A 16342-nucleotide genomic window follows, 5' to 3' on the forward strand; every position below is an offset into this window, starting at 1 on the left:
GTCACAACATAAAGGCGAACCATTTCTAGACTGTATTGTTATGTGTGATGAAAAATGGATTCTTTTCAACAATCAGAAGCACTCGGCACAATGATTGGATAAGGATGAGGTGCTGAAATGTAGTCCAAAACCGAGTATTAGTCAAAAAAAGCTAATGGTGTCTGTTTGATGGTCCAGTGCTGGTATTATCCACTACAGCTTCATGAAAACTGGTCACCCGATTATAGCAGATGTCTACTGCAACCAGTTGGACAAAATGATGAGGGTACTTGTGATTAAGCAGCCAATATTGATCAATAGAGACGGGCCAATCCTCTTGCAAGATAACACTCGACCACATGTTGCACAAACAACACTGCTCAAACTACAGAGGCTGAACTTGGAAACTCTCTGTCATGCACCGTATTCACCAGACCTTGTTCCAACTACTACTTCTTCCAGGCTTTGGAGCACTTGCAAGAAAAAAATGTTCAATTCTCAACAAGCCATAGAAAACGCCTTTCGCAATTTCATCGCCACTTGCTCTCCAGGCTTCTTCACTGCTGGCATAAACAAGCTACCTTGAAGATGGCAAAACTGTGTCGAAGTTTAGGTGCATACTTTGATTAATTGTACTGCTTCTTGTTTGAGATATAATAAACTACACTTTTGATTTGAAATCAGACATTTCATATTTAATAAGGGGCAAGTAGGATTTGAGGAAATAGAGGAAGAAAGGGGATTTAGGATAAAGAAACTGGGCAGCTAGGTATAAACAGAGAGGAGAAATGAAGACAGAGGTTTGATCCAAGGATGGAGAATTCAGGAAGAGGACAGTTGCTTTTGATGCACTACCCAGAACCACAAAATGTTAAGAGCTGGGCAACACCTTGGATATCACATAGCCCAAACTTTGCAAACTTATGGATAAGGAAACAGACCCAAAGAAATGTCACTTGCTCATAAGGCCATTCAAATGTTTGGATTTTCCCTTTGGTTCTCTCTCTGTGGCCTAGGTGAAAGCCCTGTAGAAAATTCTGTGCTGAGAAGAGATAAACCAGATTAAATAACTATGTGAGGGGGCTACTCCCTCTACACACAGAACTGCTCATGGATCAGAGAGATTCCATTCAAAATAATCTGGTCTGGTCAGGGTTAGAAGTATTTTCCATTCCTCATTTCTACCTTCTTATAAGCCTTTACTGAGCACCAGCTCTAAACAATAATTCAACACTGAGGCTCTACCCAAACCTTTATTCTGCCCTTTTTTTCTTAGAACCCTTCCTGTTCTCTCCCCAAAACCCACATGTTGAACTCCATTATTAATGTGCTTCTTCCCTGGAAGATTCACTTAGGATCACAGAATTTTAGAGGTGGAAAAGACCTGAGGAATCCTCTGGTAAAAACTTCTCATTCCGTAGACAAAGAAATTGAGGTCCAAAGAAGTGGGATGACTCTGGTCACAAAGGGAGGTGGGGGAAGTGCTGGGAAAGCAAGTCAGAAGTTGGGACCAGTGAAATGATTTATTCCATCATTTTGGCAATATTTTCCCTTTGCCATCAAGGGTACCAGATCTAGTCGGAAAGCAGGAAGGAGAATCAGAGGAAGAATATGGCCTGGGTTCTCAACAGCTTTCTAGCTCATTCCAGCCCATTCTGCAAACCACCTGAATTTCTGTCCTTAGTTCTATAACAACCCTGTTAAAATAATTTCTTGTTCTTTTTTTTCTTATAAGGTAACAAAAAAAAGGACATGGCCTAGGTTCAAATCCTCATTTCAGCATTTACTAGTTGTGTATCCTGAGGTAGTTTCTAAACCTCTATGTGCCACAGTGTTCTCTTCTGTAAAAAGGGAAAAAAATATTGATACAGGACTTTTTGTGAGGATTAGATAATGCATTTAAAGTATTTAGTGCAATGTCTGGCATTTTTTCAGCAAAGATTAAGCACTTATCATGTGCCAGGCACTGGTACAGAATAAACATTCACTAAATGTTACTACCACTATTTATTTTAATAGCTGCAGATGAATTCTTTCATTTGAAACTAAAAGAGTTCTAATTAATACAGAAATTATTATCCAGAAGTGGTGTCTTGAATGAAAAACCTTCAGAACAAATATGGAACTAGTTGAGTCAAGCAGAGAGGGGAACAATGAGGACTCCCCCCAACCCAGGATGGGAAATTTCTTGGCAGTCCACATTATGCTGTAGTAAGCAGTTGGTTAAGTAATCCGCTTGCTGCTAAGCATTCAGACTATGTGCTAACTGAGAGTGAAGTGTGTTGGTTACTGCTTAAAGTTTGGTAAGGTTCAACAAGTGCAAGACAAGTTCCAACCTATGGATGACCAAATGGAGAGAAAAACAGCACCAGAAAACTGAAATTACAGGGGTCCAGAACAAGATATTAATCATGTGTCCTGCTAAAGTGAAATGGGTAAGATTGGTGTTGATTGGAATACTCTGTGATCTGGTAATTAGAATGGATATAGTTGGGAGGAGTCAAAGGATTTGCAAACTCTGAGACATCCTCACTCCCCAAAACCTCCCACAGGGAAGTCTCCACCTAACAAGAACAAATACCTCCCTTTGTACAGTACATTTATTTTTCTCCCCCTTTGGTTTGCCTTTTGTTACTGAAATATTTATTGCTTACTAAATATCCAAGTATTCCTCACACTTCCCAGATCCCTTGTAGTTAGGTGGGCTCAGGTGATTAGTTCTGTCCAACAGATTGTTTCCGAGCTAAGAATTTAGGAGCTATCAAATGACCCTCCAACAATCTCTTCCTATTGAAGCAACCTAGAAACTTCATGTTGAGATGGCAGCATCATAAAGCCAAAGTAGCCCAAAGTTCCAAAGTATCACACAGCATTTATAGCCGATCTTCATCATTTGCGAGTTTTATATCTGTAAATTTGCCTAGTCACTAAATTTATTTGTGACTCTAAAATCAATACTCACAGCACATTTTAGGTCATTCACAGACACGTATAGATGAGACACACATCGCTAGCTGAGGTCAAACAAGGCAATATTCTGCCTTCTCGTTGTAATTCTCATACTGTAAGTAAGTGTCTTTTCAGGGATCTATTAAGCACCACAGTTTTGCATCTTTGTGCTTTTTCTTGGTGATTTTACTGTTTAAGATGGCCCTGAAGCTTAGTGCTGAAGTGTTGTGTCATGTTTCTGAGTACAAGAAGGCTGTGATGTGCCTTACAGAGAAAATATGTATGTTAGATAAGCTTCATTCAGGCATGAGTTATAGAGCTGTTGGCCATGAGTTTAGGGTGAATGAATCAATAACATACATCAAATAAGGTCTCTATAAACAGAAACACAAAAACAAGGTTGTGTATTTGATCAGCTGATGAAAATATTGTGACCAGAGGCTCATAGGAACCTAACTCTGAATTTCCGCTAGGAGCATTGGTTCAATAGTCACTAATTCAGTTCTTTGCAACAATGTTATAGAACATAACTACTACAAATAACAAAAATTTACTGTAGCTGCCTTGAATAATTGCCCAGCTAGTATTGAAATCTTCATGAGTAAATAATAAGCCTTTCTTATACCAAATCACTGAGATTTAGGGGTTAATTTGTTTTTGCAGCATAGCCCTTGACTCTCTGATTATAACACTTTTAAAATATGTTTGCATTTTGGTATCAGGCCTCTGAATTCTAGGTCTCCATTCCATACTTACTAGTCTGATGACCAGAAGTTTCTGTAATTCACTAACCTGTAAAATGGAGATATTAATAATATTACCCATCTACCCAATTTTGTTCACTCTCTTATATTATCAAGTGCCTATGATGTGCCAAGCACTAGTATAGATCCACTAAATGCTATCACTACTATGATTAGATTAGCTCAAGATGAATTCTTTTTTTGCAACTAAAAGAATCTTAAGTAATATAAAAATTGGTGCAAAAAATGGCATCTTGAGTGAAAGGCCTTCATAAGAAATATGGAACTAGTTTAGTTAAGCAGGGAGAGGATCACTGAGGACTTCCTCAACCCAGGGAAGTTGTCTGGCAGTCCTCATTGAGATTAGAAGAGGAGAAAATGGAAATAAGTTTGGTTTTGGACAGATTACAAACAAAGTGCCTGAGGAAAGATAAATGGAGATGTCTAGTAGGCAGCTGAATGTTTCCTCTGGAGTTTCTAAGAGAGGTTTGGACTGAAAATGGAATTAAAAGTCATTAGCATACAGATAGTAATTGAAATAATAAAAGTGGATGAAACTACTTACAGAGAGTTTATAGAGTAAGAAGGAAAAATGGTTGAGAACCAAACATTTAAAGTTTGGGAAGAAGATAGCTAGCAACAAAAGTTGGGGGAAAGCAATCCAAAGAAAAACCTGAAAAGAGTGTTCTTTTGCAGCCGAAGGAAGAGAAAATTGCAGTGAAGTTGCAATGATCAGAATGATCTATGGTTGTTTTGAACTTTGTCCATTTAGCCAAACTGGAATTAATTTCCCAGGATTCCTTTCTTTGTATGGTTCCATGTTACAGATGGCCAACAAGAGAAATTTGTATGAGGTTTGGGAGGAAGGAGTGAAGGAGTGAAAACCTCTGGTTAGAAGTGGTAAGGGATAGGCACATGTTGAGGGCAGAGGTTATTTTTCCTCGTTGAAAAGAAGACAAAAAACAGGCCAGGTGTGGTGGCTCATGCTTGTAATTCTAGCACTCTGGGAGGCGTAGGTGGGAAAATTGCTTGAGGCCATGAGTTCAAGACCAGCTCAAGCAAGAGCAAGGCCCCGTCTCTACAAAAAATAGAAAAATTAGCCGGACATAGTGGCGTGCACCTGTAGTCCCAGCTACTCGGGAGGCTGAGGCAGGAGAATCACTTGAGCCTAGGAGTTTGAGGTTGCAGTGAGCTGTGATGATGCCACTACACTCTGGCCTGGGTGATAAAGTGAGACTCTGTCTCAAAAAAAAAAACAAAAAAAAAAACAAAAACAGGGAGATGAATCAATCAAAGTATCCTTATTTGGTCCTACAAAGGCTTTTGTGGGGAAATATGCTACTCAAAGGAATCCACCTACTTTTCCATACAGAGACATTAGTGTCATCTTCCATTAGACTTAGACTTTCAGCTTTACAGCAGAGACTTATGCCCTGTGCTTTACACAGTTATTGGCACATAGCATTAAAGAATTTGTTAAATAAATTCATTCTACCCCATATATTTCTGGTCTGTGTTATGGAGCTGTGGTTCCCAACCCCTGGGCTGTGGACCAATAGTGGTCCGTGGCCTGTTAGGAACTGGGCCACACAGCAGGAGGTGATCAGCTGGCAAGTGAGTGAAGCTTCATCTGTATTTACAGCCACTCCCCATCACTCGTATCAATGCCTAAGCTCCTCCTCCTGTCAGATCAGCGGCAGCATTAGGAGTTCAAACCCTACTGTAAAGGGCGCATGTGAGGGATCTAGGTTTTGTGTTCTCTAATGCCTGATGATCTGAGGTAGAGGTGAGGCCATGATGCTAGCTCTGGGGAACAGCTGCAAATACAGATTATTATTAGCAGAGAGGTTTGACTGCACAGAGACCATAATAAATCAATTGCTTGCAGACTCATATCAAAACCCTATCAGTGAGTGGCCAGTGACAATTAAACTGCATCTGGTGGCAGGCTTTATACTGGAGTGAGGTACTTCAATAGTACAGCTGCATTTGGTCGCAGGCTGTAAGTCAGAATCCGACACTTATTTTAGTCTGTGAGTGGCCCACCCATTATTTTATTTGCCAGTTCTGCCCATGCCTCTTTCCTGTACTGCACACTTTGTCTCAGTCACAGTTTTGGTAAGGCCACAAGCCAACTCTAGCAAAAATGAGTAAAAAACAAATGTTGCTGGAGAGCTTCTTTGAAAAGGTGGAAAGATCCAGTGACGAGACAGCAGAAGACTCTAAGACTGCCAAAAAATAAAAGCTGCATGTAAAAGAAAATACCAAGAGTCCTACCTAAATTATGGGTTCATTGCCACAGGTGATTCACATTCTCCAAACCTGCTTTGTATAATATGTGGCAACCAGCTATCCAACAACATGATGAAAACTTCAAAGCTGCTCCGCCACATGGAGACCAAGCACTCTGCATTAAAAGACAAAGCTTTGTAGTTTTTCAAAAGGAAAAAATGTGAACACAAAGAAACAGAAGCAATTACTGAAAGCCACCATCATTCTTAGTGGCTAAACACATTGCTAAAGCTAAGAAGCGCTTTACTACTGGTGAAGAGTTGGTCCTGTCTGCTGCTAAAGACATTTGTCATGAACTTTCAGGAGAGGCTGCAGTTCAAAAGGTGGTACATGTTCCTCTCTTGGCTAGCACCATCACTAGATGATGAAATAGCAGAGGATACTGAGGCACAATTGTTAGAGAGGATTAATGAATCACCATGGTACACAATCCAGGTTGACGAGTCTACTGATGTTGACAACAAGGCAACAATGCTTGTTTTTGTGTGATACATTTTTCAGGAGGATGTGTATGAGGATATGTTATGTGCACTTTTGTTGCCAACCAACACCACAGAACTATTCAAATCTTTAAATGATTACATATCAGGAAAACTGATTTGGTCATTTTGTGTCAGTACATGCACAGATGGAGCCGCTGCCATGACTGGACACCTTTCCGGTTTCCCTCCTCGGGTCAAGGAGGTCACTTCTGAATGTGAGTCTACACATTGTGTCACCCGTAGAGAAATGCTGGCTAGCCAAAATATGTCACCTGAACTAAACAATGTTTTGAAGGATGAAATTAAAATTATCAACCACATTAAAGTACATGCCCTTAACTCACATCTGTTTGCACAGCTCTGTGAGGAGATAGATGCAGAGCACACATCTCTTATACACAGAAGTGAGATGGCTTTCTAAAAGCAGATCACTGGCCAGAGTTTTGAGTTATGAGAGCTGCTCCAGAGATTTCTTTTAGAAAAAGAGTTACCACTGGCAGCATATTTCAGTAACACAGAATGCGTTGCAAAACTTGCTTACTTGTGTGACATATTCAACCTGCTCAACAAACTCAATCTGTCACTTCAGGGGAGAACAACAACTGTGTTTAAGTTGGCAGATAAAGTGGCTGCATTCAAAGCCAAACTGGAATTATGGGGGTGATTTTTGTCATCTTTCAAACATTAGCAGAGATTTTGAAAGAGACTGAGCTAGGGCCTTCTTTCCTCCAGCTGGTGCATGATCACCTATCTCAGCTTTCAAAAGAGTTTGAGCATTACTTCCTAACCACAAAAGACTCCGCAAACTGGGAAGGAATGGATCCACAACCCCATTGTGAATAAGCCAGGTGAATCAACTTTGTCTGTGCTAGAAGAGGATCAACTGCTTGGGATCGCAAATGACAGTAGGCTTAAAAGTATGTTTGAGACAACTTCAAATCTCAGTATGTTCTGGATTAAAGTCAAGGCTGAATATCCTGCGATTGCCATAAAAGCACTGAAAAGCCTGCTTGCATTTCCAACACCCTATCTTTGTGAAGCAGGGTTTTCTGCAGTGACAGCAACCGAAATGAGATTATGGAGTAGACCAGACATAAGCAACACACTTTGGGTGTCATTGTCTCCCATCGCCCCCCAGATGGGACTATCTAGTTGTAGGAAAACAAGCTCAGGGCTCCCACTTACTCTGCATTATGGTGAGTTGTATAATTATTTCATTATATATTACAAAGTAATAATAGTAGAAATAAAATGCACAATAAATGTAATGTGCTTTAATCATCCCCAAACCATGCCCCACTCCCTGGTCTGTGGAAAAACTATCTTCCATGAAACCAGTTCCTGGTGCCAAAAGTTGGGAACCACTATTATAGAGGGTAAGAACTCTACCATGGTGATGAATTTGCTGCTTCCACCCAGATAGACTTAAAATGTTCACCTCAGAGAAGGGACAGTTCTTCTTTACAAAGAATTCCAATTAATAAATGTAGAAGGAATGAAAGAAACATAACACCACAGTAGTAATTACTGCAAACAACATCTACTGATGAAAGCTAAAATTAGTAGGCAAAAGTTTGAGGAGAAACAAGATACTTGCGTAACCTCAAAGTATCTCCTTCCACATAGGTATCAATTATAAAGGGGAAAATCATTAACTTTACAGCAGAGGAACTTGACAGACATCACCCTAAAGTATCAAGGTTAATATCACCAGTAATCAGCCATATCACTATTATATGCCCCCTGTATTATGTGCTGAGAAGGGAACTTCACCTCAGTGGTAATTCTAAAAATTCATAACCTCAGTATAATCATAAACAAATATCAGATGAACCCAAACTGAGGCACATTCTACAAAATACTTGACCAGAACTCTTCCAACACATCAAGGTCATGAAAGACAAGAAAAGATTAAGGCAACTGTCACAACCAGTGACAGGAGACTAAGGAGACATGACAGCTAAATACAATGTCATATCCTGGATTGGATCCTAGGACAGAAAACGGACATTTGTAGAAAAACTGGTGAAAATTCTAATAAAGTCTATAGTTTGTTAATAGTATTTTACCAATGTCAACTTTTTAGTTTTGATCATTTCATTATGGTTATGTAAGATGTTACATTAGAGAAATCTGGATGACAGGCATATGCAAATAATCTCTGCAACTCTTCTGTAAGTCTAAAGTTATTTTAAAATAAAAAGTTAAAAACGTTAATCTCATTGAAAGTCACCTGAATAGGAAGAATGCAAATGTAAACACTGTGAAGATGTCTGCTTGTCTCTCAGATGCATACCTTGCAAAAGTAGTAAAAAACAGAACTCTTTCCAAAAGTGGCATTAGAAAAGGCTTACAGTCACACACCAAACAGTTTTTCTATCCTCAGACTTCAATATTATGGCTGGCAAATAAAAGGCATTATAACTTTTGCTGAAAGGAGAACTGAATCCCTTTTTGGACATTTGGGGTCTGGCTGATTAGTATAAGGTCTCAAGAAATGTGATGGAATGAGACCTAGGAATTCTCTGAGGTTTTGAACCTTTGGAAGTACACTAAATAGAAAAAAACATCTTAAAACTTTTATATTTAATTTAAGAAAACAATAATACATAGACCAAGTATAATAAAGCAAAATTAATATAGATTCCTAACCAATAATCTATGTTGAACATAAAAAAGTTAAAGTTATAATACAGGAGATAGAAGCTGTACTGTTATAAGATTTCTCTTTCATTCTTGCATTCTTTTTATATACTTTATGCTACAATAAAACCAAATATTAATTTTTCTGCTTCCAAGTGAGAACACATTATTTCTGTTCCATTATGGCATTTGCAGATATAAGTAATAACTAGAGATCAAAGGGGAAAATTATATTGCAAAATAAAATCTTATTACAAATCATATGTGAAAAAATGTAAAATTTTGTTATATCACAACAATATCTAAATTCTAACTTCACTTCTAAAACGCTCTTGAGGAACCCTCAGAGCCATGGCATGGAGCTTGAATATCTTCTTTGACTTCAGGACACTGGTGCATGCTACAGCAGGGGTACTCAGTCAGAGCCAGGATGAAAAGGAAGCTAGAGAAATAATGGATGCCTTGCCAGTGGAGCTTGATCCTTAGACCTTAGAATATTTGTAGAATATTTTTATTTAGTCAGAAAAATTTTTGTTTGTTTTTTCAGCAGCTATTATCACATAGTTCTGGGCCACTGGAAGGATGATTTAAAAAAAATGGGAGGAGATACAATTACTGTCTTCATGGAAGTCTTACAATTTGGAAATCTTAAGAGGAACTAGTTAGGATAAGCAGGGATTTCTGTCTTGTTTGTTTACTAGTGTATCCGAAGTGCCTAGAACAATGTCTGGAGCATAGGAACTCAACAAATATTTGAATAAACTTCCATTCCGGCAGAATTAAAGCCAGATTATTGTGTTCATTGAGGAAGGAGTTAAAGAATAACAGGCAGAACGCACAGACCACCAGAGAAGGTCAGCTATAGAAAGTCAAGAAGGAATATTCATCAAATACCTATAAAACAGTGCTTTTGACTCTTTAATGTGCATATATATTACCTAATTCAATAGGCCTGGGGGATGGAACCTGAGATTCTACACTTCTAACAAGTTACCAGGTGAAGCCAGTTCTGCTGGTCCTCAGACAACACTTTGAGCAGAGCTACTCAAGAGCATCTTCTTTGTGGCTAGCATATGTAAGATTTATGAAATAATGCTTCCTTGTTGTTTTATAATATTATGTTTATTGTATTCTGATTGCCAGGATCATTGGATGTTCCTGTCCAGATCTAACTGCACCATTTCTTTCTCCAAATTCTGTCTTGGCTCTACAGACATTGTGCTAGAATGATTATCCTTCTGCCCCTCTGCCACTTCAGCTTACTGGCTCTACTTCCTCCTCCTATACCTTAAACATTCCTGTTTGCCAGGTTTGTGTCTCCAGCCTTCTTTTCTTCTGATAGTATTAAATGAAAATCCTTTGTTATCTCTAATTTTAGTTGATTCGTTCGGGTATAAAATTGTGTCTAAAAATAGTATTTTTAGTTCTTTCCAAATATTTTTGCCACATTTCTTAAGATAGGGAGGATTTTCTACTACAATGTTCTAAGTTTAAGTTTATTCTTCAAATATTTTTGTTTTATTCCTCATTTTATGAGGAATGACTAAAATGATTTTCCTTGAAATATGATGTTTCTTAGTTTTAGAAAATCTTTACTTACTTAATTTTAAAAATTGGGATTAATTCACATAAAATTCACCATTTTAAAATATGCAATTCAGGCTGGGCGTGATGGCTCTAACCTATAATCCTAGCACTCTGGGAGGCTGAGGTGGGAGGATTGCTTGAGCTCAGGAGTTCGAGACCAGCCTGAGCAAGAGTGAGACCCTGTCTCTACTAAAAATAGAAAAAATTAGCTGATCGTGGTGGCGCTTGCCTGCAGTCCCAGCTACTCAGGAGGCTGAGGCAGGAAGATTGCTTGAGCCCAGGAATTTGAGGTTGTGGTGAGCTAGGCTGATGCCACGGCACTCTAGCCCAGGCAACAGAGTGAGATTCTGTCTCAAAAAAAAAAAAAGAAAAGAAAATATGCAATTCAGTGTTTTTTAGTTTATTAATTATGGTGTACAACTACCACCACTAATTCTAAAATGTTTCTATTACCCCCCAAAGAAACTACATACCTATTAGTTGCTGGTCCCAATTCCTCCCTCCCCAAGTCCCTAGCAACCACTAATCTACTTTCTGTCTCCATGGATTTGCCTGTTCTGGACATTCTATTCATTTTCATTTTCCCTATCTTGGCCTTTTGGCCAGACATACTCTTAGGTAATGACTAATGTGGAGGACTTTATAGTTGCCTCCTTCTTATCCATTCATCCCTTCTCCATTTGGGCACCAGCCCTTACTTAAGGCTGAGTGTGACTCTACCTCCAGATCCAGGAGAAACTTTACCTCTATGATTGGTCAGGAGTGAGCATGTGACCATATGACCTAACTTCTTGGTGCAATCAGAGTGGTGCTCAGGATGTGTGTGTGGTTTGACTTACATACAGTTAATACCCAAATCTTAAGTGTACAGTTTTGTTGTTTTTTTTTTGAGATAGAGTCTCACTCCGTTGCCCAGGCTAGAGTGCCGTGGCATCAGCCTAGCTCACAGCAACCTCAAACTCCTGGGCTCAAGCCATCCTCCTGCCTCAGCCTCCCGAGTAGCTGGGACTACAGGCATGTGCCATCGTGCCCGGCTAATTTTTTCTGTATATATATTTTTAGTTGTCCATATAATTTCTTTCTATTTTTAGCAGAGACGGGGTCTCACTCTTGCTCAGGCTGGTCTCGAACTCCTGAACTCAAACAATCCACCTGCCTTGGCCTCCCAGAGTGCTAGGATTACAGGTGTGAGCCACCCTGCCGGGCCTTAAGTGTACAGTTTGTTGAAATTTTACATTTATATATACTTGCGTAACCACCATGCAGATCAAGATACAGAACACTACAGCACTCCAGGTTCTTCATGCCTCCTCTCAGTCAGTATCCTCACTCCAAGAATAACCACTATTCTGCCCCGGAAGATTTGTTCAATGACTGAGAAAGGAGGCACTGTCTCTTGTCCCCTTGATGTGAGTAAATAGGTATATAGGGCTAGGACCTTCAGAAAATTATCTGGCTGCTTGAGCAAAGCCAGCCTGTGGATAGCAAGGACACACAGAGGAGAGCAGAGAAACAAAACCACAACTCTAACAACAACAGTGAATTTTTATATTAAATCAATCCTGAAGCTACACTACCTTTGAACTTCCCACTAAGCTATTTTATTGTTTTAATGGTATAAAATGAATTTTTCTAAACTCAGAATTTTTAACCTGGGTTAGAATCTTAGCTTTGTCTCTTCCTTGGTATATGCCTTTGGGAAAGTTACTGAATTTACTTAACTTCTTTAACCCTCAGTTTTCTTATCTCTAATAATGGGGAGATATCTTCCATAGATGATTATTTTATGAAATATACATACATACTCTCTATATAGTATACATAAATACTACGTATATAAATATCTTCTTACATGTTAAACACTCAATAGGTGATAGATTTTTTTTTTTTTGAGACAGAGTCTCACTCTGTTGCCCAGGCTAGAGTGCCATGGCATCAGCCTAACTCACAGCAACCTCAAACTCCTGGGCTCAAGCAATCCTTCTGCCTCAGCCTTCTGAGAAGCTGGGACTACAGGTGTGCACCACCATGCCCGGCTAAATTTTTCCATTTTTAGTAGAGACAGGGTCTCGCCCTTGGTCAGGCTGGTCTCAAACTCCTGACCTCTAGCCATCCTCCCGCCTCAACCTTCTGGAGTGCTAGGATTACAGGCATAGGTCACTGCTCCTGGCCTAGAATTTTTAATAATAAACATTTCTAAAGACTTGAGTCATCCAGCAATGGAATGGGATCCCTTCTAGATAATAAATTCCCAATAGTTAGAAACATTGAGCATCAGCTGTATAATCCTCCTTTCAGTGGCATTCTAAATGGTGTTCCTGCTTTGATAGGAGATAGGTTAACTCTGAGGTCCCTTCTAACACTAAAAACCTGTGGAACCCTGACTGATTTGAACACCGCCCTGAATAGTGGCAAAGAAATGGAATAAACTGTCTTTTGTCCCAGAAACAGGTAAAAATGATGTCCATTTAATGGTGCACAAGAGAAACAACCTTAGTAGAATGCGCAATGCAAACAATACTTCTTCAATTAGTTACACTAACAGCTCTGGGGATCTCCTTACTCCTACAGAGAGGACTTTATGTACTCATCAGGGAGGGAGAGGGTGAAACTAGGACTCTAAACAGGGAGGTTGCAGGAAAGTGGGAGTTACAATGATAAAGCCCAGAAAAGAGTCAGACTCAGGAGCTGCGGAAAGAGTAGAACGCTCAGGAGCACAAGCTTCACTGGCACATGAGCTAACTTTTTTGCCTGACCTTACGTCCTTCAGAGACAGACCACTGAGCAATTACCAGCAGTATTTATTAGACATTTATATGTTGAATTTTCTATTTCCAACTACTCCCTTTATTATCTCTTGCTGGGTCCAAAGAGATTGAAGCCATCCATTGTCAGCTTTATTTGTCTTCAAAGTTCATCAGTGCCTGTACTGTAAAGGAAACAGGCTGTGAGGCTGAAGAGCTGAGCATATTCGGAACATATAAATGTCTGGTGAAGACCCACTTTTCTGGGTTCTAGGTTGCCATACCAATCTTTACTAATCTTTACTCTAAATGCCATATAAGTCTGTGTACTCTTTGCAATAGACAAGTTAATACTGGGATTAAAGAAGCTACACTCCTTTGCTACCTTCTCCTCCCTTTCACCCTGTTCCCAGAGAATAAATAAGAAGGCAGGGCTGAGAATGATTGGAAGGAGCAGGATGAACCTTAGGCAACATTTTGAAGTAAGCAAAGCCTGTCTTCGACATCCTGCCCCAAATTCCATGTTCCAATGTTATAAATTCCTCTTATTGCCCACCTGTGCCCACCACACACACACACACACACACACACACAGTCCTCCTCCCTAGTTTTGTATTCTCACATGTAGTTGCTTCCAACCAGTTATGAGAAGGAAAACCTAGGTAACACTAGTCCATATTAAATTGTAAAAAAAATGTCCCTAATTCTTCTGGTTTTTTTACTTTTAGACGGAAATTTTATTAATACAAATTAATCTCCAAGTGGTGAAATTTAGGGAAAATAATTATGAGCAGATAGTTCTCAGCTTACATCAAACCCTACTATTTAAATCACATACTTCTATCTGCTGAGGCTAATGCTAGGATGGGCTGATAGTAAGAGAAGTTTGTAATTCATAAACCTCTTTTGGGGGTTGGGACTGTCGGCACTTGTGGGCTTTCTGCTCACTGTCTTGATCCCCACAGCTGTCCAATTTGAGCCTGAGGCTTTGCTGCTCAAGTCTTAAATGGGACCTTCAAAGAGAAGGAATATGTACAGAAGGGGTGGGCTGCCCAAATAAAGCAAAAGCCCACAATGTTCTAATTCCCAACAACTGGAATTGGACACTCTCCTCTTGGGACACAAGCTCTCAGACCTCATGGAATTTGGGCGTCCCCTGCTGGAGAAGCAGTTTCTAGTTTTTCTCTAAGTTAGAGGAAATTGGAACACATACCCAGAATGTGACCTATCAAACCAAAAATTTGCCTTTTTTAAGTGTGAGGCAGAAATTGAGAAGTTGAGATGACAGAGTAGTGGACACCTTCCTCCTTCTCCCCAGCTATATACGAGATATATATATCAATGTATATATATTTTTTTCTCCCCATGTACTTAACTCCTAGTCCCCATGACTGCCCTAACTCCATACCTGCAAACTCTTGCAACTTCTTCCGCTCCTCTAGGTTATACTGAAGCTTTTCTAGCAGCTCAAAATATCGGAAGAGTGAATCTCTGGGCCAAACAACACGGTCATCCTGACCCATTTCCATTAGCCCAGGCAGATGCTGATGCACAAGTGTTTCCCAGTCCAATTGATCTGTAAGGAGGAATGCTTCATTAAAACATGGCTAGATTTGTGAAAGTTGGGTAAGAGCTGACAAATCCTATGGTGTGGGTGGGAAAGGGGATGAAAGAGGAAACAGGAAGCAGGAAGGCAAAAGAGTGCTCCACCAAGAGACCCCTTTTTATAATGAGCAAATAGAGGTACAGCCACATTTATCCAAGATGAATGAGAAGTACAGAGCAAATGAAGAAGCACAAAAAGAGTAATCAAGACCAGAAAATCAGAATGATGGAGAAAATTGGAAAGCAGATATAATAGGTGAGCTCCTCTTAAGATTGGGATATCTTATAAAGAGGAGGAGTCTGAATTCAAATGGAAGAAACCTTTCTTCTGCTCACCAGTAAAATCCTTATCTCTGGATTCAGAAAAGGAGGAAATGGAGGAGGATCTGGAGGAGGTAGAGGAGGAAGATGGATACTCTTTTGTTTTTGACAAGGATGCCTCTGGTTTTGACAAGGACACTTCCGGTTTTGACAAGGACACTTCTGGTTTTGATGCCACTGCCATTAAATCCTTTCCTAAACCCTCTTTGGCAGGACTGTGCTTAGACTCTTCTTCATAAGCTTCAAATGAGTCCAAAGATAACTTTTTTTGATGTGCTTTTCTGTAAGTGAAAGGAGAAAATTTTTTTTTTTTTTTATGTTGCCCAGGCTGGACTCAAACTCCTGGGCCCAAGTGATCCTCCTGCCTCAGCCTCTCAAACAGCTGGGACTACAGGCACATGCTACCACACCTGGATGAAAGGAGAAATTTTATTGCTTCAAAAACATTTACAAGATATGAGTAGTTCATTCATTATTCTGTTCCTGGCCCTGGCCAACCTCTAAAGCTGGGACACAGGCAATGAGGACCAAACTACTCCCAAACTTTAACCTTGGGCACTACCAACCTCAACCATCCCCAGTGTGTCACCCTTAAGTCTTCTATTCCCTCCCACATACCATCCATCAAGAAATCCTGTTGACAGAATGAAGGTTTTTATCAAGACATGCAATAACAAATATTGGGTAGGGCCGGGCATAGTGGCTCACGCCTGTAATCCTAGCACTCTGGGAGGCTGAGGCAGGCGGATCGTTTGAGCTCAGGAGTTCGAGACCGGCCTGAGCAAGAGCGAGACCCCCGTCTCTACTAAAAAAAGAAAAAAATTATATGGACAATTAAAAATATATATAGAAAAAACTAGCCAGGCCTGGTGGCACATGCCTGTAGTCCCAGCTACTCGGGAGGCTGAGGCAGAAGGATCGCTTGAGCCCAGGAGTTTGAGCTTGCTGTGAGCGAGGCTGACGCCACGGCACTCTAGCCTGGGCAACAGAGTGAGAC

General features: G+C 40.0%; 1 protein-coding gene across 2 annotated transcripts in view; it reads right to left on the bottom strand.

The window, feature by feature from the left end:
• The window catches only part of LOC123630528 (stereocilin), a 46467-nt gene that overhangs the window by 17278 nt on the left and 12847 nt on the right, over positions 1-16342 (bottom strand). The window contains exons 11-13 of one of the 2 annotated variants that reach the window (XM_045540259.1): positions 15361-15626; positions 14828-14995; positions 13460-13604 (exon numbers count right to left, since the gene is read on the bottom strand). The exons of the other annotated variant lie outside the window; for it this stretch is intronic. Of the exons in view, the coding sequence (XP_045396215.1) occupies positions 13573-13604; positions 14828-14995; positions 15361-15626 (466 nt within the window). The 3' untranslated portion in view covers positions 13460-13572. Of the gene's footprint in view, positions 1-13459; positions 13605-14827; positions 14996-15360; positions 15627-16342 lie in introns of those variants that run through there. 2 annotated transcript variants of the gene reach the window in all.

The sequence above is a fragment of the Lemur catta genome, chromosome 1 (genome assembly GCF_020740605.2).
Source record: "Lemur catta isolate mLemCat1 chromosome 1, mLemCat1.pri, whole genome shotgun sequence".
In the NCBI taxonomy this organism is placed as follows: domain Eukaryota; kingdom Metazoa; phylum Chordata; class Mammalia; order Primates; family Lemuridae; genus Lemur; species Lemur catta.